Source organism: Lissotriton vulgaris, chromosome 11 (assembly GCF_964263255.1).
Source record: "Lissotriton vulgaris chromosome 11, aLisVul1.2, whole genome shotgun sequence".
In the NCBI taxonomy this organism is placed as follows: domain Eukaryota; kingdom Metazoa; phylum Chordata; class Amphibia; order Caudata; family Salamandridae; genus Lissotriton; species Lissotriton vulgaris.
In genome coordinates, this window is record NC_141699.1 from 908,767,059 (window position 1) to 908,789,452 (window position 22,394).

General features: G+C 46.2%; 1 protein-coding gene across 15 annotated transcripts in view; it reads left to right on the forward strand.

Annotated features, from left to right (window-relative positions):
- TRIP12 (thyroid hormone receptor interactor 12) overlaps window positions 1-22,394 on the forward strand; it is a 1,206,981-nt gene that overhangs the window by 533,654 nt on the left and 650,933 nt on the right. For all 15 annotated transcript variants that reach the window (XM_086944059.1, XM_086944047.1, XM_086944048.1 and 12 more), the window contains one exon: window positions 6,368-6,521. In XM_086944059.1, the coding sequence (XP_086800185.1) occupies window positions 6,368-6,521 (154 nt within the window). The remainder of the gene's footprint in view (window positions 1-6,367; window positions 6,522-22,394) is intronic.

A 22,394-nucleotide genomic window follows, 5' to 3' on the forward strand; every position in this document is an offset into this window, starting at 1 on the left:
GTGAGGCTTCGCCTTCGGAGTCGCAGGTTCAGTCTCAGGATCAGTCTCCGGTTCCATCTCCGGCGCCGTCCCCAGCCCGAGAGGATGAGGAAGAAGTTCCTGTGGGTGAGGTTTCTGCGCCTGTGGAAGAGCCGAATTCAGAACCACCTCAAGGGCCAGCCTGAGGGTCTTCAGCCACCTTTTCCGGCCCCAGGGCAAGACCCATCAGCGTTTTTGAACGCTATGTATGGAGTCTTTTCAAGGGCTTGGTACCCCTCTGGTGCACCTTTGAGTCCCATGGTTCCACTAGCCTTCAATTTAGGGGTTCCTCACTCCTATGCTCCGGCTTAATTTATGCCGGCTACGACACCGCCGTGGCAATACCCTGCTCCACCGAGGTAGTCGACGCCGATACCGACGTCGACTGCTCAGTCGACCTAGAGACCAACCCACTGTACCATTGGATTCGATACCGACGCCGGTTCCGGCTCCGTCTGAGTCGTTGGTGGATCCGACTGCGTGGCGTGTGGCGGAAAGGTCCAGGAGGGAGGCTCTGCGCCTCCTGGAGGAGCAGAGATATACAGAGGCTCAAGCTGAAATGTAAGAAGGTGATCTTGAGGATGACTGTTTCGAGAATCTGGTGGAGGCTAGTGGCCTGGAGTTTTCTCCCGAGTGGGAGTTACCTTCTGTGTCTGATGCCCCTTCAAAAGACGTTCATCCTTATCACTTCGTTATGAGGAAGGCTACTGAACTTTTGAATTTGACTCTACCTACAGTAGAATTTAAGTCCAATCTACTGACTGAGGTTCTGCATTCACCCAGTTCTGTGGTGGAACCGTTGCTCCCATTTAATGAAGCCTTAACGGAGACTATTATGGAAGTTTGGAAAAAGCCTCTTACAGCACCAGCAGTTTCCAAGGTGATGGCGGAGGTGGCTGCACATCTCAGAAGGTCGGGGTTCCAGTATTCCCCTATTTGGACGACTGGCTGATCAAGGCAGAGTCGTCAGAGAAAGTGGTCCAGCATCTGCAGGAGACAACTCAGTTGTTGTACCGGTTGGCTTTTTCAATAAATGTACCCAAGTCTCACCTGGTGCCCTCCCAGCGCAACCTGTTCATAGGTGCTGTACTGGACACAACTGTATGTCGTGCATTCCCTCCTCCTCAAAGGATTCGCGACATACAGGAAATTATTCCTTTATTTTACAATGGGGCAGTCGTTCCAGTCCTCAAGGTCCTTCGCCTGCTCGGTTTGATGGCTTCTTGCATTCTGTTGGTCAACCATGCTCGCTGGCACATGAGGGCGCTCCAGTGGTGCCTCCGCAGGAAGTGGTATCAACACAACGGAGATCTCAGGGAGTCTGTGAGGATCTCCAGAGAAACTGCGGCGAATATATCTTGGTGGAGCGGGGAAGGCAATCTGTCTCAGGGAAAGCCTTTTCATCTGCCTCCCCCGGTGGCCACAGTGATTACGGATGCATCCACTCTAGGGTGGGGTGCTCATCTAGGGGATCTGGAGGTCAAAGATCTTTGGTCTCCAGAGGAAAGGTTGCTTCACATCAACCTTCTAGAGTTACGGGCGATTCGTTTGGCACTCCAGGCCTTCCTCCCTTCACTTCGCGGTCGGACAGTTCAAGTCCTGACAGACAATACAACCGCAATGTGGTATGTCAACAAGCAGGGAGGAGTGAAGTCGCAGTGTCTCTGCAGAGAGGCTCTGCGCCTCTGGCAGTTCTCGGCCGACCACGAGTGGAGGCTTCACCTGGAGATGGTTTGTCACGTCTTTCGGACATGGGGGACTCCTCGTGTGGACCTGTTTGCCACTCGTGAGAATGCTCACTGCCTGTCATTCTGCAGTCTCCAGTATCCGATGCAAGGAGCCTTGGGGGACGCATTTCAGTTGAGTTGGGGAAGTCAACTCCTTTACGCGTTTCCTCCCATACCTTTTATTCCTCGGGTTCAGAGGAAGATTCGCCAAGACCGGGCCCAAGTTATTCTGGTCGCCCCGGATTGGCCAAGAAGGGTGTGGTACACAGATCTTCTCCACCTCTCCCTTCACCCGCCGCTCCGTCTCCCGTTCAGGGCAGATTTCCTCTCCCAGATGGAGGGGCAGGTTCTACACCACCACCTCCAGACATTACACCTTCATGCCTGGAGATTGAACGGGGCAACCTGAATTCCTTTTCTCTCCCACACGATGTGGTGGATGTCATACCTTCGGCTAGGCGTGACTCCTCTAAATCCATTTATTCATACATATGGTCTAAATTTGCCTCTTGGTGTGGGGAGAAGTCTGTTGACCCTTTGAAGGCTTGTTTGTCTGATATTTTACAATTAGCTTTGGCACAGCAGGGATTTGCTGTTGCCACTGTCAAGGGTTATCTTTCGGCATTTTCGGCATTTCTCTGTTTGCCGTATCAGCCGTCTCTTTTCAAGTCTCCTGTGGTTTTAAGGTTTTTGAAGGGTCTCACAAATAAGTTCCCTCCTACTCCCTTTATTGTGTCTCAATGGGATTTAAATCTTGTTTTAACCTACTTGATGGTTTCTCCCTTCGAACCTTTACACAAGTGTCCCATGAGGCTTTTGTCTTTTAAGACTGTCTTCCTGGTTGCGATCACCTCTGCAAGGAGGGTAAGTGAGCTTCAAGCTCTTAGTTCCAAGCCCCCATTCTTGACCATTCATGCTGAACGAATGGTTCTTAGGACCAGGGCTGCTTTTCTCCCTAAGGTGGTAACTCCCTTCCATCTAGGAAAATCTATTACCCTTCCTACCTTTTATCCTCCCCCTCACCCTTCCAAGGAGGAGTAGAGACTACACCAGGAGAGACTACACCGTCTGGACCCTAAGAGGGTGGTGAGCTTTTATCTTGATAGGACTAGAGACTATCGAGTGGATGACCAGCTCTTCGTTGGATTTGCTGGCTGCAAGAAAGGAAGAGCGGTGCACAAGCACACTCTTTCAAGATGGATCATCCTCTTTATAAAGATCTGCTACTCTTTGGCCGGTAAGGAACCTCCAGAGGGTATAAGAGCTCCCTCTACTAGAGCAAAGTCGTCAACTTCTGCTTTGTCGAGGGGTGTACCTGTAGAGGATATTTGTAGGGCCGTGACTTGGACCTCCCTCCACACTTTCGCGAAGCATTACTGCTTGGATGCCGAGGTGAAGAGGGAAGGTCACTTTGCGAGCTCTGTCTTCCAGGATTTTTGGGTGTAGAAGAGTGGACACCCTCCTCCGGGAGTGGGGACTGCTGTGGGACTCTATTCACAAGGTTAGGAATCCACTGGCAGATGTATCTATCAGAAGAACAAGTTACTTACCTTCTGTAACAGCATCTGCCTGTGGATTCCTCACTGACCAACCTGCCTCCCCGTTGTCCACTCTTCTATACCAGAGTTACTGTAATGTATTTACTTTATTGTCAAGAAATTGCTTATTTCAAATGTTTTATTGCATTTGTTTCACACTGTGTGTGTTACCTTGATATTTGTGTACTGTGTATAATGTGTATATTTCTACTGTCATTGGTCCATCCGTGTGCCTCGAAGGCACGGTAAAAAGGGCGGAACCAATGTCCATCACGTCGACGTGGGCCTATTGTAGTGTCTGTGACGTCAGCGGAGTCGCGTGCGATGCCGTGCCTCTATGACGTCGTCCACGTCGGCGCAAAGCTACAAAAAGAATTTCCGAAGGTTGCAGACGCAAGGGGATATTCACAAGGTGAGGAATCCACAGGCAGATACTGTATCTACCAGAAAAAGCGTTACCGAAGGTAAGTAACTTGTTCTTCTCCCCACACACCTGGTGCAGTGGTCTGTATCACTCCAACCTAGCTGATGTTGGAGCATTTTAGGGGTGTATGACCTATCAAAGATCCAGAGCTGAACCAATCTAAACCGTGACCTTGTAGCAATCTCCCTAAGACTCTGCACTGCTACCCTCCAATCCTCATCTTCTAGGAGTCCGATGTCGGATTCCCAAACTTCCCTCAAGAGGACTAAGGGGTCTGGTGAGTTATTCATGATTTTGCGGTAGGTGAGGGACACCTCTTTGTCTATCATCGGGTCTAGCAACAGCCTGTCCTCTAATGGGGAGTATTCCTGTTTCACAGCCCCTTCTATTATGTGACTCTGTAGGGGATGTCTAAGCTGTAAATAGGAAAATCTCTCCGACTCAGCCATTTGATATTCGGCTTGCAACTCTTCAAATTGAGGCATAGAGCCATTTTTCCATTCTTCACCCTCTCACCCTATACATATGAGGATCCACTTATGAAAACCTTTCATTTGCCCCACTTCCCTCAGGATATCGCTGTCCTAGAGCGGGGTTTGTTTCTACCCCAGCCTTTTTGTGGCTTCCCACCATACTCGTCTCACTGTCGGTGTGTGAGGTGGAAAGGATTCCCTCACTCTTGCACCGGCGGTCCCACAGTCTCCGCAAAGGCCATCTCCTACCTCTCCACCAATAGCCTCTGACCCTACATCTGCTCCGAAGTGCCCCCTTCCAGCTTCCTTTACTCAAAATAACAACCCCCCCCTTGCTTGTTTTGAATGAGCTGCATCAGCTCAGTCATCATTCTAGCCTTCCTTCTCTCCCACCCCCCTCACTGCTAGACGGCTCTAATTCCCCTAGCTCCACTGTTCACAGCACTGCCCCGATTCTCCCACAGATCCCTTCCCCCTGCTCAACCCGCAATCCCGACCTGATCCCACTGGCCTCCAGAGGCCTCCATCTGTCTGTTCCCTCCTACCCTATCCTACCTACGAGCATGCTACAACATTTCCCAGAATCCCTTCCCGCTGGGCACATACTTCCACCACCTGCCCGCCTATCCCCTGCCTCCACTAACTCTATACCTTTACAGGATCCCCCCCCCCCCCTAAAGTCTCAAATGCGTGCTCCTAAATTGTAGATCGGCAGTTAAACCTGCTGCGGTCATTGTTGACCTCATCCTTTCCCTGGACCTTGACTGATACAGGCAGCCTCCCCCAAAACAAACCGCCCCACAGCCAGACACGGGGCTGATGCATAGGGTATCAGAGCTTCAATCCTGCTTGTTCCTGTCTGCCTTATGCATTATGCATGACGGTGGTTACCCGAGGAGACGGCCTTCTGCCTTTAGAAGGGCTCCGGTTTCAAGCGCCAGAGGAAGGAATTCAACACCAAAGCCGCATAAATCTCTTCCAGTCGAGAGATGTTTGATGGCTGCTTTGTATTAACCACCTCTATCCTCTCGGCTGCTGAGGCGCGATTGATCCGGTCAGCAGTTGACCTAGATACAGGAAATTGGATAAAAAAAGTAAATAAATATAAGACTCGAGCGAAACCGAAATCTGTTGTGGGGCGGGACTTCCAACTTCTAAAGCCTGCGCCCACAGAGTGGCTGGCCCAGAGAGGAGCAGTGGTGACGCGGGGCTCCCATGCCCGAGGGAGAGCCCCTCTGAGGCTGCAGACTCCGGAGTGGCGCTGATGCGGTGAGTGGGATTAGGTGTAGGGAGGGGGGGTGTCTCTGTATGTTTGCGTGTATGCGCTCGTGTGTGTGTGTGGGGGCGGGGGTGGCAGGGGGTGAAGAGGTGTGGTGTGTGTCTCTATCCGTGCGTTCGTGTGTGTGTGTGCGTGCGTGTAGGTGCGCTTGTGTCTGTGTGTGTGTGTGTGTGGGGGTGTGTTTGGGGGGTGTGTGTTTGGGGGGTGTGTGTTTGGGGGGTGTGTGTTTGGGGGGTGTGTGTTTGGGGGGTGTGTGTTGGGGGGTGTGTGTGTGTGTGTGTGTGTGTGTGTGTGTGTGTGTGTGTGTGTGTGTGTGTGTGAGAGAAAGCAGGGGGAGGTGTGCCTCTGTGTGTTGGAGGCTAAAGGAGACAGGAGATGGTGAACGCGCGCGACCTGATCCGATTCAGTCGGGTTGCGCGTGCCCATCTCTAGTCTCCTCTTACCTCTTAAGCTGAGCTGACAGTTATAGGTCTCGCGGCGAGAACACGCTTTCGCCTGGGCGAGACCTAAAAACTATCCATACCTCCCCTGTTGTTGACCCATCTGCTCTGACTCCTACTGCGCTCAAATGTTCTTGAAACTGAAACGGTCAGGCATGGCAGCAGGATTTAAAGTACTTGGTCATCATGTCCAGTAGTACAGCTGGAAGTTAACTGGCTGTGCAAGTGACTGGATTTCATTGGTTTCAGTCTTCCTCTAGTGTGTTTCAAAGATGAAGAGTATGCAGAGAAAATAGCACCAATCAGAATGAGTTATCCAATATATGCAACCTTTTCTTTTTAAATAGAAATGTCTTGAGTCAGCATATTTATTTGTTTGGCAATATAGATATTAGAAAAAGGTTTGTGTGTAAAGATGCTGTAATGTTTACATTCAAAGATTTCTTTGTTTTATATCTGTATTCTCAGGCAGCCCATCAGGTTGGTGAGGATGAAATAAGTCTGTCTACACTGGGGCGTGTTTATACTATTGATTTTAATTCTATGCAGCAAATCAATGAGGACACTGGAACAGCACGTGCTATTCAGAGAAAACCTAATCCTTTAGCCAATTCAAACACTAGTAAGTATTTCTATACTTGTTCATACCATCATAACCTGCATTATTTCCAATTGAACATTGAGTGCAATAGAACGTTTTTATCTGACTTTGAAATGCATGTTCGAGGCATATGGGCTGCAGATGGTACATTATGAATAGATCGCCATCTGGTGTTGGGCTCGGATGATTGCACTTTGTTTTTCTCTTGGAGAGTCTTTTGTATCTAGGTGACTCCTCCTTTGGTTGGTAGTGCGCATGGGCATCAGCTCCATCCTTAGATTGTTTTTTTCCGCCATCGGGTTCGGATGAGGATTGAGACGCTCCAGATCGACTTCGAAAAGAAGTGACTTATCGGCGCGTATTCCCTTTCCAATTCGACGGTATTGCTATCGAACGCGTTTCATTTCCATTCCGGCGCGTTTCGACTTCAACATCGAAGAAAAAACTTTGATCTACGTCGACTAACGAAGGCCTTTCTCGACACAGTCAAGCCCGGAGTCCATGGAAAGGACTCCATTCAAGAAATGTCCAACGTGTGGTGCTAAGTTCCCAAACAAGGACCTACACGAGGTGTGCAACCTCTGCCTATCGCCTGAACACGAATCCAGGGACTGCGAAGCCTGCGCAGCATTCTCCTCCAAGTCGACGATTAGAAATCATCGAGCTCGAAGACACGAGGTTTCCAGAATGCAGTTGGAGGCGATCCCGGAGCTGTTCGGAGACGAGCAACTTGAGGAAGAAGAGGATCATGAGGATCAGTCGGGGTCGGAAGGGGACGAGTCGGATGTCGAAGAACTAGACGTGCAACAAACCGTGAGTGACGACGTCCCCTTACCAAAAAACCGACCCCGTGTGGTAACGACCTCGCCTTCGAGCCCGGTCAAACCGCAGAAAAGAGTTTCCGACGCCCCGCCTTCGGGCCCGGCAACGAAACCGAAACTGAAACCGAAACACTCGGTCTCCCACCATGTCGGATCCGAGAAGAGGTAGACATCGACTTCGACGCCGAATATCCATGCAAAGGAAAGCTCGGCATCGAAACATTCCATGTCGAAACCGAAACATGATTCGATGTCGAAGACTCACTCGACACCGAGAAAGTCGGAATCGAGTAAACACTCGGTGCCGAAAACACCGAACATTGACGATCGAAAACAAAGGCACCTTTCGGAACCAAGGCCTTCGGTACCGATACAGGAGCAGCAAACAGATCCCAAACAAAAGATTTTGTTTATTGATCCGCAAAGTAGTGACGAAGAAGAGGAAGAATGAACAGATAGAAGACAAATCTTTTCCTTCAAAAAAGAGAACACTGGGGACAAATACAACTCCTCCTACTTCTCCTCGACCCAAAGTCACACCCTCTTCTCCTATTCCTTACACTATGCCAAATATTCCTGCACCTTCTACACCAAGACCATCTATACCTCAGTCTGATGTAGACAGTGATCCAGGGGAGGGAGAACCTCAAGGGGATGATGAAACTATCCCAGATGAGGATGACCCATGGGAAAATTATAACGTAGAGTCAGATGATGACAACGACCCACAGTTATATCCCTCAAAGCCTTCACCACCTGATGATAACACAGGGTTTGTACAGCTCATTAATAGGGCAGCAAAATATCATAAGGTAGATATACATACAGAACCTCAAATAGAGGACTTTCTATTAGAGACGCTACCTAATGCACAAAGAACATCAGGTACTCTACCTATGCTGAAGGGCCTTCTCAGTCACACAGAAGAAATATTCAAAGGCCCAGTGAGGGCTAGGGTGTTAAACCCAAGAATTGATAAAAAATATAAGGCGGCTCCAAAGGATCCAATATTTATCAAAGGGCAAGTACCTCTGGACTCGCTTGTAGTTTCAAACGCTCGTAAAAGAGCGAACTCATTATCTACAGGAGAGGCTCCTCCACCTGATAGAGTCAAAATTAATAGATGCATCAGGCTAGAGAGTAGCATCCCAAGCGGCAAATAGCTGGCGTATAGCCAATACACAGGCACTACTTGCACGTTATGACAGGGCACATTATGATGAATTAGAAAAACTCATCACACATCTCCCCAAAGAACATCAAAAAAGGGCAGATCAGTTAATACAGGAAGGAAAGATAATAACTAATACTTCCATTAAGTGCACCCTAGACGCAGCAGACACGGCAGCAAGATCCATCAACGCCAGTGTCCTGTTAAGGAGACATGCATGGCTTAGAATCTCAGGATTCAAACAGGAAGTACAAACTTCCTTATTGATCCAACCCTTTGACCAAAATACACTTTTTGGCTCAAGCACAGACGAGACCTTAGAAAAAATGAAAAAAGATACAGAAACGGCTAAGTCAATGGGAGCATTGCAACAGCCAACACAAAGAGGTTCCTTTCGTAGATCCACCTATAGAGGAGGCTCAAAAAATACAGGAACAAATCAACAATCCACCTCTTTCACACCTACATCACCCAAAGGTAATTCAAGAGGTAGTTACAGGGGTAACAACAACAAGGGTAGAGGCCGCGGAAATAATAACAACCGCAACGCCTCAACTCCAAAACAGTGACTTAATAGAACTTCCCCCAGATCACATAACACTGGTCGGGGGACGTCTATCACAGTTCCTTACTGTCTGGGAAAACATCACATCAGACAAGTGGGTAAGACAAATTATCTAACATGGTTATTGCCTAGAACTCAGAGTGGTGGTGTGGCACACCAAAGGGTTTGATATGTAATCCAGTGGTACTGCGCAATGAGCTTTTTCTTCGCTTTTTTGGGCGCCTCAAGAATGTTTCTCTCCCGGCCAGTGAGAGAACAGATTGGAGACAATATCAATGGGGGCGTAGGAACATCCCACGCTGAATCTGGAGGAGCGCCAATGGGCCTTGGCCTCTAAATTGTCAGACGTTACTACAGTTTAAAGTTGGATATATCTTTATTCCAATTATATCGTCATTGTAGTATATTTGAACATCATATAATCAATTGTAGATTAGTCATTGGAATCGACATTTGCGTTACAATCCTTTGAAAATCCCGTAGTTAATCCCAATGCATTTCGGGACATGGAGTCCCTTCATCAGGGGATCTAATGAGGAGATAAACATCGTATTAGGGCGGACACAAGGATAGGGCTCATCTAACACCCGTGGGATTAAAGAAACAAGAAAGTGAGTATGTCGCGTGAACCAAATCCAGTTACTTGTTATATGGTCCATTCAGAGTCAGAGTGATGTTAACATGCAGGTGGTTTAAAACTGAAAGAACATAAAAAGCATAGGCTACAAAAATCTGAAGTCGGGTGAAACGAAATAAAGTTAGTCTAACGGAAATCTCTGTGGAAAGCTCCAGTGATCGTAAAGGTAAACACACAGTTACAAACAAGGATAAAGACCGGGTGCACGAACCAACCCAAAATCGGAACCGATATGGTAAATAAACAAGAGTGCTCAAGGCGCAACGAATTCTGACGGACCCAAAAGTCCGGTGTAAAGTGCCTGCTGGGACTCACCAAAGGGTCGGGCGTGTAGTTAGTAATCTGGCGTTTCCGCGTTCTGTGAAACTGATGGCGTGTTGTGACGGTTAATAAAGTAAAAAACGGACTAGCGAGATTTAGACGAGCACGCTAAACAAAAACATAGAAAACGGACTTGGTTGGAAGTATTACGAGTGAAAAGGTGGCGGATTGGAAAACGGACCATTGGAGAAGGCTGGGACGTTTAACACAAACAAGGGACTACGTATGAAACCACAATCGAGGGAATTTACAAATAGACATGATTAAATCTTGAATCAATGATATTAAATGATGTGGTTCAAACATTATGAAATGATATATGTAAAAAACAATGGGGTTAAACAAAAAATATGCGAGGTAAAGAAACAGAAAGTAAGAAAGTTATAAAGATGGATAAGGAAAGTAGGAGAAAATGAATAAGTGAAGATGAGCTAGATAGTATAAGAAAGGACAGTATTTATAAGAAACAACTAAATTCTGTACGATCATTAAGACCAAAAGGTTGACAGGAATCCAAAATTTTCATCCAAATTAATTCTCGTTGTAGAAGTCTCTTGTGATTGTCAACTCCCGGTCTCATGGGGACAACCTCCAGTGCCAGGAACCTCAGCTGACCGATGTTGTGTGAGGCAGATATGAAATGAGCGGCCAGCGGGGATTTAGTATTTTGGGTTCTGATGGTGCTTTTATGTTCCGTTAGACGGGTCTTTAATTTCCTCTCAGTCTTTCCAACATATGGTAACCCACATGGGCATTTAAGTAAATACACTAAGTTCATTGAGTCACATGTAGCATTAGTTTTAAGGTGTATGACTTTGCCCGTACGTGGATGGTTGATGGAATTGCCACTGATTATATTGTGACAGTGACCACAGTTGTGGCATGGTTTCGTTCCAGAAAAGATTTCAACTCTGTGAGGTGGACTGTATTCTAACATGTTCTTTAAGTTCTTTGCTCTTTGGTAGGCAAACAAGGGGGTACTGTTGAAGATTCCCTGGAAGTCAGGTTCTAGTTGTACCATAGACCAATTATGTAGAAGAATTTTCTTGATGTTAGGGCTGTTCGACGAATATTTTGACACAAATACCGGTCTCTCAAGTTTTTTTTGACGTGTGCACTGGGACAATAATTCGTCTCTGGTTTTTGTCTTTATGCGTTCTTGAGCAGCTGATAAAATCGTGTCTGGGTATTTCCTGTCTCTGTATTTGTGTAAGATGTTAGTTTCAGATTTTTGGTAATCTTGAGTTTCAGAACAAATTCTTTTAGCCCGTAGCAATTGGGAGTATGGTAAGTGTCTCTTCAAGGAAGATGGGTGACAGCTGGTGTATAGTAAGGCATTGTTGCGATCCGTTTCTTTAATGTATAGACTGGTTTTTAGTCTACCATTGTTGATGGAGACCTGAATGTCTAAAAAGGGCAAGCTGTTAGAATCAATGTTGTGAGTGAATCGTATATGATCGTCAACCTGGTTTAGGTAGGTCAAAAACTCACTTATCTCTTCTGGAGTCCCAGACCAGATTAGAAAAATGTCATCTATGTATCTCCAGTAAGTTTGGATTTTGTTGCGCCATTGAGGAATTTCAAGAATGTTATCTATTTCTAGCCGATGCATAAACAGATTAGCGTAGCTCGGCGCTGCGCAATTTCCCATGGCGGTTCCAACTCTTTGGAGAAAGAAATCGTTGTTCCAAGCAAAGTAGCTGTGATACAGCATAAAGTGCATCAGTTCCAAGATCAGTACTTTTAGGTCATCATCAATTGGTTCATTTTATTCAAGAAATCCGTGGAATCACGTATGTAGGTGGACCTGCAACCACTTGTAAAAGATATGTCCACCTACATACGTGATTCCACGGATTTCTTGAATAAAATGAACCAAGTGACTCTGCTTTCTAACATCAAATACACTTTAGTCACAATCGATGTATGTGCATTATACACATCTATACCCCACAAAAGAGGCATAGATGCCCTGGAATCTTTCCTACTACATCACCCAATTGATGATGACCTAAAAGTACTGATCTTGGAACTGATGCACTTTATGCTGTATCACAGCTACTTTGCTTGGAACAACGATTTCTTTCTCCAAAGAGTTGGAACCGCCATGGGAAATTGCGCAGCGCCGAGCTACGCTAATCTGTTTATGCATCGGCTAGAAATAGATAACATTCTTGAAATTCCTCAATGGCGCAACAAAATCCAAACTTACTGGAGATACATAGATGACATTTTTCTAATCTGGTCTGGGACTCCAGAAGAGATAAGTGAGTTTTTGACCTACCTAAACCAGGTTGACGATCATATACGATTCACTCACAACATTGATTCTAACAGCTTGCCCTTTTTAGACATTCAGGTCTCCATCAACAATGGTAGACTAAAAACCAGTCTATACATTAAAGAAACGGATCGCAACAATGCCTTACTATACACCAGCTGTCACCCATCTTCCTTGAAGAGACACTTACCATACTCCCAATTGCTACGGGCTAAAAGAATTTGTTCTGAAACTCAAGATTACCAAAAATCTGAAACTAACATCTTACACAAATACAGAGACAGGAAATACCCAGACACGATTTTATCAGCTGCTCAAGAACGCATAAAGACAAAAACCAGAGACGAATTATTGTCCCAGTGCACACGTCAAAAAAAACTTGAGAGACCGGTATTTGTGTCAAAATATTCGTCGAACAGCCCTAACATCAAGAAAATTCTTCTACATAATTGGTCTATGGTACAACTAGAACCTGACTTCCAGGGAATCTTCAACAGTACCCCCTTGTTTGCCTACCAAAGAGCAAAGAACTTAAAGAACATGTTAGAATACAGTCCACCTCACAGAGTTGAAATCTTTTCTGGAACGAAACCATGCCACAACTGTGGTCACTGTCACAATATAATCAGTGGCAATTCCATCAACCATCCACGTACGGGCAAAGTCATACACCTTAAAACTAATGCTACATGTGACTCAATGAACTTAGTGTATTTACTTAAATGCCCATGTGGGTTACCATATGTTGGAAAGACTGAGAGGAAATTAAAGACCCGTCTAACGGAACATAAAAGCACCATCAGAACCCAAAATACTAAATCCCTGCTGGCCGCTCATTTCATATCTGCCTCACACAACATCAGTCAGCTGAGGTTCCTGGCACTGGAGGTTGTCCCCATGAGACCGGGAGTTGACAATCACAAGAGACTTCTACAACGAGAATTAATTTGGATGAAAATTTTGGATTCCTGTCAACCTTTTGGTCTTAATGATCGTACAGAATTTAGTTGTTTCTTATAAATACTGTCCTTTCTTATACTATCTAGCTCATCTTCACTTATTCATTTTCTCCTACTTTCCTTATCCATCTTTATAACTTTCTTACTTTCTGTTTCTTTACCTCGCATATTTTTTGTTTAACCCCATTGTTTTTTACATATATCATTTCATAATGTTTGAACCACATCATTTAATATCATTGATTCAAGATTTAATCATGTCTATTTGTAAATTCCCTCGATTGTGGTTTCATACGTAGTCCCTTGTTTGTGTTAAACGTCCCAGCCTTCTCCAATGGTCCGTTTTCCAATCCGCCACCTTTTCACTCGTAATACTTCCAACCAAGTCCGTTTTCTATGTTTTTGTTTAGCGTGCTCGTCTAAATCTCGCTAGTCCGTTTTTTACTTTATTAACCGTCACAACACGCCATCAGTTTCACAGAACGCGGAAACGCCAGATTACTAACTACTCGCCCGACCCTTTGGTGAGTCCCAGCAGGCACTTTACACCGGACTTTTGGGTCCGTCAGAATTCGTTGCGCCTTGAGCACTCTTGTTTATTTACCATATCGGTTCCGATTTTGGGTTGGTTCGTGCACCCGGTCTTTATCCTTGTTTGTAACTGTGTGTTTACCTTTACGATCACTGGAGCTTTCCACAGAGATTTCCGTTAGACTTTAACTTTATTTCGTTTCACCCGACTTCAGATTTTTGTAGCCTATGCTTTTTATGTTCTTTCAGTTTTAAACCACCTGCATGTTAACATCACTCTGACTCTGAATGGACCATATAACAAGTAACTGGATTTGGTTCACGCGACATACTCACTTTCTTGTTTCTTTAATCCCACGGGTGTTAGATGAGCCCTATCCTTGTGTCCGCCCTAATACGATGTTTATCTCCTCATTAGATCCCCTGATGAAGGGACTCCATGTCCCGAAATGCATTGGGATTAACTACGGGATTTTCAAAGGATTGTAACGCAAATGTCGATTCCAATGACTAATCTACAATTGATTATATGATGTTCAAATATACTACAATGACGATATAATTGGAATAAAGATATATCCAACTTTAAACTGTAGTAACGTCTGACAATTTAGAGGCCAAGGCCCATTGGCGCTCCTCAAGATTCAGCGTGGGATGTTCCTACGCCCCCATTGATATTGCCTAGAACTCACAGCTACCCCACCAAACATCCCCCCCGAACAGCGTCCAATGAGTCAAGATCTGACATTGTTAAAGGAAGAAGTACTATCACTGCTACAAAAGCATGCAATAGAGAAGGTTCCAAAACATCAACAAGGGACAGGAGTATACTCTCTATACTTCCTAATCCCCAAAAAAGATGGGTCTCTAAGACCAATCTTAGACCTAAGACCTCTCAATGCATACATAAATTCGGAACATTTCCACATGGTCAGGCTCCAACAAGTACTCCCTTTACTGAGGAAAGGGGACTTTCTTTCTACACTGGATCTAAAAGACGCTTACTTTCATATCCCAATTCACAAAGCCCACAGGAAATACCTAAGGTTTGTAGTGGAAGGACAACATTATCATTTCAAAGTCCTTCCGTTCGGGGTCACAACGGCACCAAGAGTGTTCACAAAATGCCTAGCTGTGGTGGCAGCACACCTAAGAAGCCAACAAATACATGTCTTCCCCTACTTGGACGATTGGTTAATAAAAGCCAAGTCACAAGAAGAATGTCTTCACAACACACAGAAGACAATTCAATTGCTGCACCACCTGGGGTTTACGGTGAACTACAAAAAATCACACCTGCAACCAAACAAGATTCAGCAATACCTGGGGGCTACTATAGACACAGAAAGAGCAATAGCATACCCCAATCCGATCAGGATCCAGACAATGGTCGGGTTAATATAAAGATTTCAACCACAACACTCACTACCAGCACAAGTGTTTATGCAACTGTTAGGCATGATGTCCTCCTGCAGACTGCTAATACTGCATACTGCTAATACCAAATGCCAGACTACAAATGCGTCCACTACAGGAGTGTCTAGCGACACAGTGGAATCAGGCTCAAGGTCAGATTACAGATCTGGTGTTGGTGGACGACCGTACGCATCGCTATCTGAAGTGGTGGAACACAACAAACATTTCCAAAGGACGGTCGTTCCTAGAACCGATTCCACAAGTGATAATAACAGCGGACGCATCGCTCTCCGGATGGGGAGCGCATATGGACAAATACACAGTGCAGGGGAAGTGGAGTGTGCAGCAAAAGAAACTGCACATCAACTACTTGGAACTCTTAGCGGTATTTCTAGCACTAAAAGCTTTCCAAATGCAAATAACTAACAAGGCAGTCCTGATCAGAACAGACAACATGACTGCAATGTATTATATTCAAAAACAGGGGGGGGAGACACTCTCTCCAACTATCCAAACTAGCACAGGACATTTGGAGATGGGCCATTCCTCAAAAGATCTATCTGCTAGCAGAACACCTACCAGGAGTTCAAAATCAGATAGCAGACATCCTAAGCAGACAGTCAGAACAAGTACACGAATGGGAGCTGCACGACCAAATACTGCAGCCATTCTTCCAAAGATGGGGGCAACCAGAAATAGATCTGTTTGCCAATCATCAGAACGCAAAATGCCAAAACATCGCATCCAGGTACCCACATCAACGGTCCCAGGGCAATGCACTATGGATAAATTGGTCCAACAGATTTGCTTACGCTTTCCCCCCTCTCCCACTAATTCCGTTAGTGGTTCGGAAACTGCAGCAGCACTCAATGACAATGATACTAGTGGCACCAACGTGGGCAAGACAGCCGTGGTTCACCACGCTACTACAACTCTCACAGGTGCCACATCAAAAGCTAAAATTATTACCCATGCACCTTACACAGAACCATGGAGAAATAATGCACCCAGATCCCAAACAATTGAACCTAGCGATCTGGCTCCTGAGGTCATAGAGTTCGGATATTTAGATTTACCACCAGAATGTATGGAAATCATTAAACAAGCAAGACGTCCTACCACCAGAGCATGCTATGCAGCAAAGTGGAAGAGGTTTGCTATACACTGTAACAGTAAGCACATCAACCCTCTGGACGCATCCACTAAACAGATCATTTGCTATTTACTACACTTGCAGCAATGTAACTTAGCATACACCTCTGAGAGTTCATCTCGCAGCTATAGCGGCGTACCTACTAAACAGGCAACATCTTTCCCTGTTTAAAGTACCAGCATTTAAAGATTTCATGGAGGGACTCAAAAGAGTCAATCCACCAAGACGACCACCTTCCCCAGTCTGGAATCTCAACATAGTACTTACCAGACTAATGGGGCCACCATTTGAACCTATGCATAGGTGTGAAATACAATTCCTCTCATGGAAGGTGGCCTTCCTCATAGCTATCACGTCACTTAGAAGAGTAAGTGAGCTGCAGGCTTTTACGATTCAAGAACCATTCATGCAGTTACACCAAAATAAAGTGGTTCTTAGAACAAATCCAAAATTCCTACCAAAGTTAATTTCTGCATTCCACATCAATCAGTCAGTGGAATTACCGGTTTTCTTTCCAAAACCAATAGACTATAGCGGAAAGGGCCCTACATACATTAGATGTCAGAAGGGCAATATTGTACTATATAGAAAGAACACAAACTTTCAGAAAGACAAAACCGCTATTTGTTGCGTTTTCTCCTACACATAGGGGCAATCCCATCTCTAAAGCGGGCATTGCCAGATGGATTGTAAAATGTATTCAAATATGCTACTTAAAAGCAAAGAGAACATTAACTGTTCCTCCTAGAGCTCACTCTACACGTAAACTAGGAGCATCTATGGCATTTTTGGGAAACATTCCACTAGATGACATATGCAAAGCAGCTACCTGGGTTACACCGCACACCTTCACAAAGCACTATTGTGTAGATGTGCATACAACACAACAAGCTAGAGTGGGACAAGCTGTATTAAAGACTTTATTTCAGACAGTTGCAACAGACACAGGCAACCACCGCTAGGGAGAGAACTGCTGTATAGTCTATTCATAATGTACCATCTGCAGCCCATATGCCTCGAACGGAATATGCTACTTACCAGTATGCATCTGTTCTTGGCATAGAGGGCTGCAGAGTGGTACATGCCCTCCCAGCCTCCCCAGAAACCTGTGTCTGTTCCAACATTATCTTATTTAGATACACTTTCATGGGCATTCCTATCTGTATTCTATCATACTACTCCATCTAACCCTACTATGGCAAAACAATCTAAGGATGGAGCCGATGCCCATGCGCACTACCAACCAAAGGAGGAGTCACCAAGATACAAAAGACTCTCCAAAAGAAAAACAAAGTGCAATCATCCGAGCCCAACACCAGATGGCGATCTATTCATAATGTACCACTGTAGGCATCTTTGAATGATACACAAAGGAGATGAAAAATTGATCTCTATTCCTGATTGTTTTTGTCTTTTGCAAGAAATACATATTTGGCCTCGTTGCCTTCAGTGTAGGTGTATCGCTTAGCTAACATGAAAATGATACCACCTTTGGGTTAAATTGTTGATATGTTTGCCTAACCAATTTTTTATAGATTTGATTTCTGTGTTGTAAGGGCCTGTGTTTCACTTAGTCTCCTTAAACACTCAATAGCAATTAAAAAGTGTAGGGAAGTGCCCCTTTTTGCATGGCTGCCCCCCACTTTTTCCCTGATGTTGATGCTCTTTGACTAACTGTGCCTTGGGTTCCTGCCAACCAGGTTCCCAGGGCCTATGTTCTTTCCATAAAACTGTACTGTTGCAAACCAAATTGTTCACACTCTGGCCACTTGCAAGTTCCTTGTAAAAGGTACCATGGGTACCAAGTGCCCTGTGACCAGGGAAGGCCTCGAAGGACTGCAGCACTTATTGTGCCACCAATAGAGGCCCTGTACCTCAAGACATAAACTGCCATTGCAGGCTGCGTGTTTTGGTGCAGAGAAAAGTGAAGTCGACATGGCACACATCCCTGTGTGCCATGCCTACAACCCACTGCCTATGGTATAGGTAAGCCACCCCTCTAGCAGGGTGCACTATACCACTGGTGTGGGTACAGGTGCATGAGCCTTGTACCCCTGCGATGTCGAAGTTCATTCTCGTACATTGTAAGTGCCGTAAAGCCATAGGGAGTATATAGTCTGGGAGTTTGTCATTGCAAACTCCCCAGCTCTGTATTGGCTTTGCTGAAATCTTTGAAGTTTGGTATCAAAATTCTCAGCACGTTAAACCCACACTGATACTAGTGTGGGATTTAATGAAAATGCACTTGGAGGGCATCTTAGAGATGCCTCCTGAGAAACAACATGACTCTAGTTTCCGGGCTGAGTGGCTGCTCGCCAGCTGCCACCACCAGACATGTTTCTGGACTCCTGGGTTGAGAGCGTGCTGCTCTCGGGGTCCTCAAACAAAGAACATACATGTGGTGCCAAACCTCCTACCCCATGATGGGCAGGGTCCACAAAGCAGAAGCTTCAAAGGCTGGCCATCTTTGTAAGCTGACCCAGCCCTTTGCTGCTCTCAGCAACTGCCCCCCCCCCCCCTGGTTCTGACCTCCACTTTGAGCAGGAGAATCTGCTGGAAAATCAAGATAGGAGTAGAGATGTTCCTGCCTTAGTCAGCCCAAACCCTCTAGTGGGGGAGGTGAGGTGAAGCACAACTCTGTCCCCACCTTCTGGAAGTTTGGGTCCCAGTCAACCAGAGTGAGGCTTATGCCCTCCTCCCACTAGAGGGTGGCATAATAGGGGGTGGAGGAAGGGACGCATTGGTCCCAACCTTTACCTACCTGTATCACCCCTAAATTCAGTATTTATGGGCAGCCTTGAACCTTGCCTCCTCAGACGAGAAGAAACAAGGAGGACCAAAGAGCTGTGCTGAAGGAAGAAGACACCAACTGACTTAGCCCCAGCCCTACCGGCCTGTTCCGACCTTGACCTGCTGCACTGGTGTGTCCTGCAGTCTTCAGCCCCCCAGAATACGGAGGCCCTGCCCTCCCCAACCAGACTCTGTATCCTGTGAGCACCCGATTTGCTCAGCAAACAGGCTCTGGCTAAATCTGCAAGTCTGCACCACTCTGCACCAGACGCCACGGCCCAAGTTTGATTGGCCCAACACCATGAGGAGGTCTCACTGGCGATCCTGACCTAGGATCTGGTGATCCCTGACCTACCTCAAGTCTCCAGCCGATGCCTGCAGACCCTTTCTGGAGGATCCCCCTGACCGCAACAGGAGCCTGTAAGGAAAACCAGACACCAAGAGACACTTCCGCACCCAATGACAGTGTTTCGGCATCCCAACTTAGCTCTGCAACCGGTGATTGCCTCCAGATGATCTTAGACCCCGAGCCTGCAGTGTTTATTGCCACCGGAGAATCCCCATTGAAAACAGGGCACCAGATGCCAAAACCGCACCCTGCACCTGGACACCCCTGTGCCGCTGAGAGTGCACCTTGTGTGCTAAATCAGATCCCCCTTTGCCCTTAGCTTATATCCAGGAGCTTTGCTCCCACAACCTTAATGTCTGCTCGTGAGCAGCCACCAACCGGAGGCCCCCTATACCCCATTGGATAACATTGGCCCTCAGCACTCTGTACCCGGCTGCTCTAGTGTCGCTGATGGTGTTTTGAGAGTGCATCCTTGACCCTGGGAGAACCTCATCTCATTTTCTAGCATATCCACCTCTTTTTGCAAAAGAGACCTAAAACTTGCAACAACCAATCAGATTAGCCTCACCCCATAGAACCTTCCTGAGAGAGCCTCCTATTTTCAACTGCATGTTGTGCTAAGGGAGTGTCTATTTAGCTCTGCTCAGATTTCTCTACAACTTTTGGATTTCATCTTTATTCTCTACAGTTCTCTTCAGGATGTCAGGCAAGGAGAAGGCTTTTTTTTAAAGCCTATGCTACTTGTTCTAAGAAAAGACTCTACATTGAGGATCAGCATAAAGACTGCATTTATTGCTTGTGCCCTGATCACAAGGCCACTGATTGTAAGATCTGCAGGACCTTCTCCACCAAGACTCTGAGCGACAGGGAAGGACGTTTGCTGACCTGGCTGCAGAAGCTGAAGTCACGAAAGGAATAAATATCAAGTGACAGTGATGCCTCCTCAGCAACATCTTCAAGAAGGTCAAAAAAGAGTGGTAGGTCTTTCCCTTCAACTTCAACTGAACCTCCTACTAAGGCCTTACGAAAGACCTCTGATAGGTCTGACAGGCCCAGTCCCCAAAAATCTCCTCACCGAGGTGTAAAGGGAGAGAGGCTCTAGTTCTTGAGGTACTTTCTACTCGGAAGGTGAGTCATAGACGTTCTGTTTCCTCTCTACCATCTGAAAAGGCAAAGCTGTTAAAAAAAAAAAAAAACATCTTCTGTACCTCAGGAAGGAAGATCTGAGAAGAAAATCCGTCCATAGACGACGAGAATATCAGGTACGTTGACGTCCTCTGAAACTCACCTGGTGTTGATTCCAGCTCAGTCAGTGGGCCCGTCGTCGAGAGCTTTGCCGACGACTACTTCGATGAAGACTTCGTCGATGCTTCAGGTACCTGTCAGTGTCGTCGATGATGATGGTTACGTCGACGATGATGCCGACGATGGTGGCGATGACCACATCTACAATGATACTGACGACTAGCTCGTCTATTATCAGCCCAATGTCGTTGTCGACGATTCATACTACGTCGACGATTCCTTCGACGACCTCGTCGACTATACAAATTTCTATAAAAAGATGCCAAATCACACCCGAAATGACATCTCTGCGTATAGTGACACCATTCCTGGTGTCCCTGTTCCGTCGCAGCTTGTGCCATTTGAGCGGAGGGCTAACACCACCCCTACGAGCGACTCAGTTCCTGGAGTCAGCAGGGTCCGCGCTCTAGGGTCTTTCGACCTCTGTTGCGGTCTTGCCCACTTTCCCTTCATCTGGAAGTGCGCCGAGCGGATGCGCGCAGTAGGAACCTCTTAGGAAACGCTACAGGCACTGGTAGTTCTGCTCGTGTTTTTAACTTGCTTTTAACTTGCTATTTTGCACATTTAAAATTGTATTGTTGGTACCTTGTTCCTGGTGTCCCTGTTCCGTCGCGGCTTGTGCCGTTTGAGCGGAGGGCTAACACCACCCCTACGAGCGACTCACTTCCTGGAGTCAGCAGGGTCAGTGCTCTAGGGTCTTTCGACCACTGTTGCGGTCCCGCCCACTTTCCCTTCATCTGGAAGTGCGCCAAAGGCAAGCCCGTCTGCGCCCAGCCGACTCCAGACGCCAGGTACCCTGCACCTTTTTCTCCCCATTGTTTGTTACTCTCCTTCCCAGCCCTCTATTCCCCTGAACTGGCTACCCACAATGGGCATTATTCGTTACACAAACCAGGAGCTCCACTCCTTAAATACAGACAGGCTAACCTCCACTGCAGCCCACACTGCTAGTAACAACACTAGAGACAGGAGAACCAAGGCAGAAATGAAACGCCCCACCCCACGGCCTCACATATCGTGCATGTACTGCAATGCTAGATCAATGCCTAAACATGCCTTGGAAATATGGGCACTCCTGGACTCAGACAGTCCTGACGTTCTTTTCATTACCGAAACCTGGTTGCAGGAGTCCTCCTCACCAGACATCTCAGTTGCCCTACCTCTCCCCTATAAAATATACAGGCTTGACCGCTTGGGCAAGCAGGGTGGAGGAACAGCAATAATCTATAAATCCAATATTAAGCTTCATATCAATGACTCCTATTTAGAATGCTGGGGTGAAATGTGTATTGTCACTTTGACAATAGGAAATCAAGAGTCATGGAAAGTGGCCCTTATTTATAGACCACCAAACGCCAAAACCCACTTTGTAGAGAAGCTCGTTGAAGCTATTGCACCCTATGCCTTGGCTACAGAGAATTTTCTCTTGTTGGGAGACATAAATTATCATCTGGACCAAACTCATGATCTCCATACTGTTGATCTCACCACCAATCTTGATGCCTTACAGCTAAGCATACTCCCGACAGGCCCTACGCATATAGCGGGACATGCACTGGACTTTATATGCACAAATTCTCCTAAAGTTAAAATTA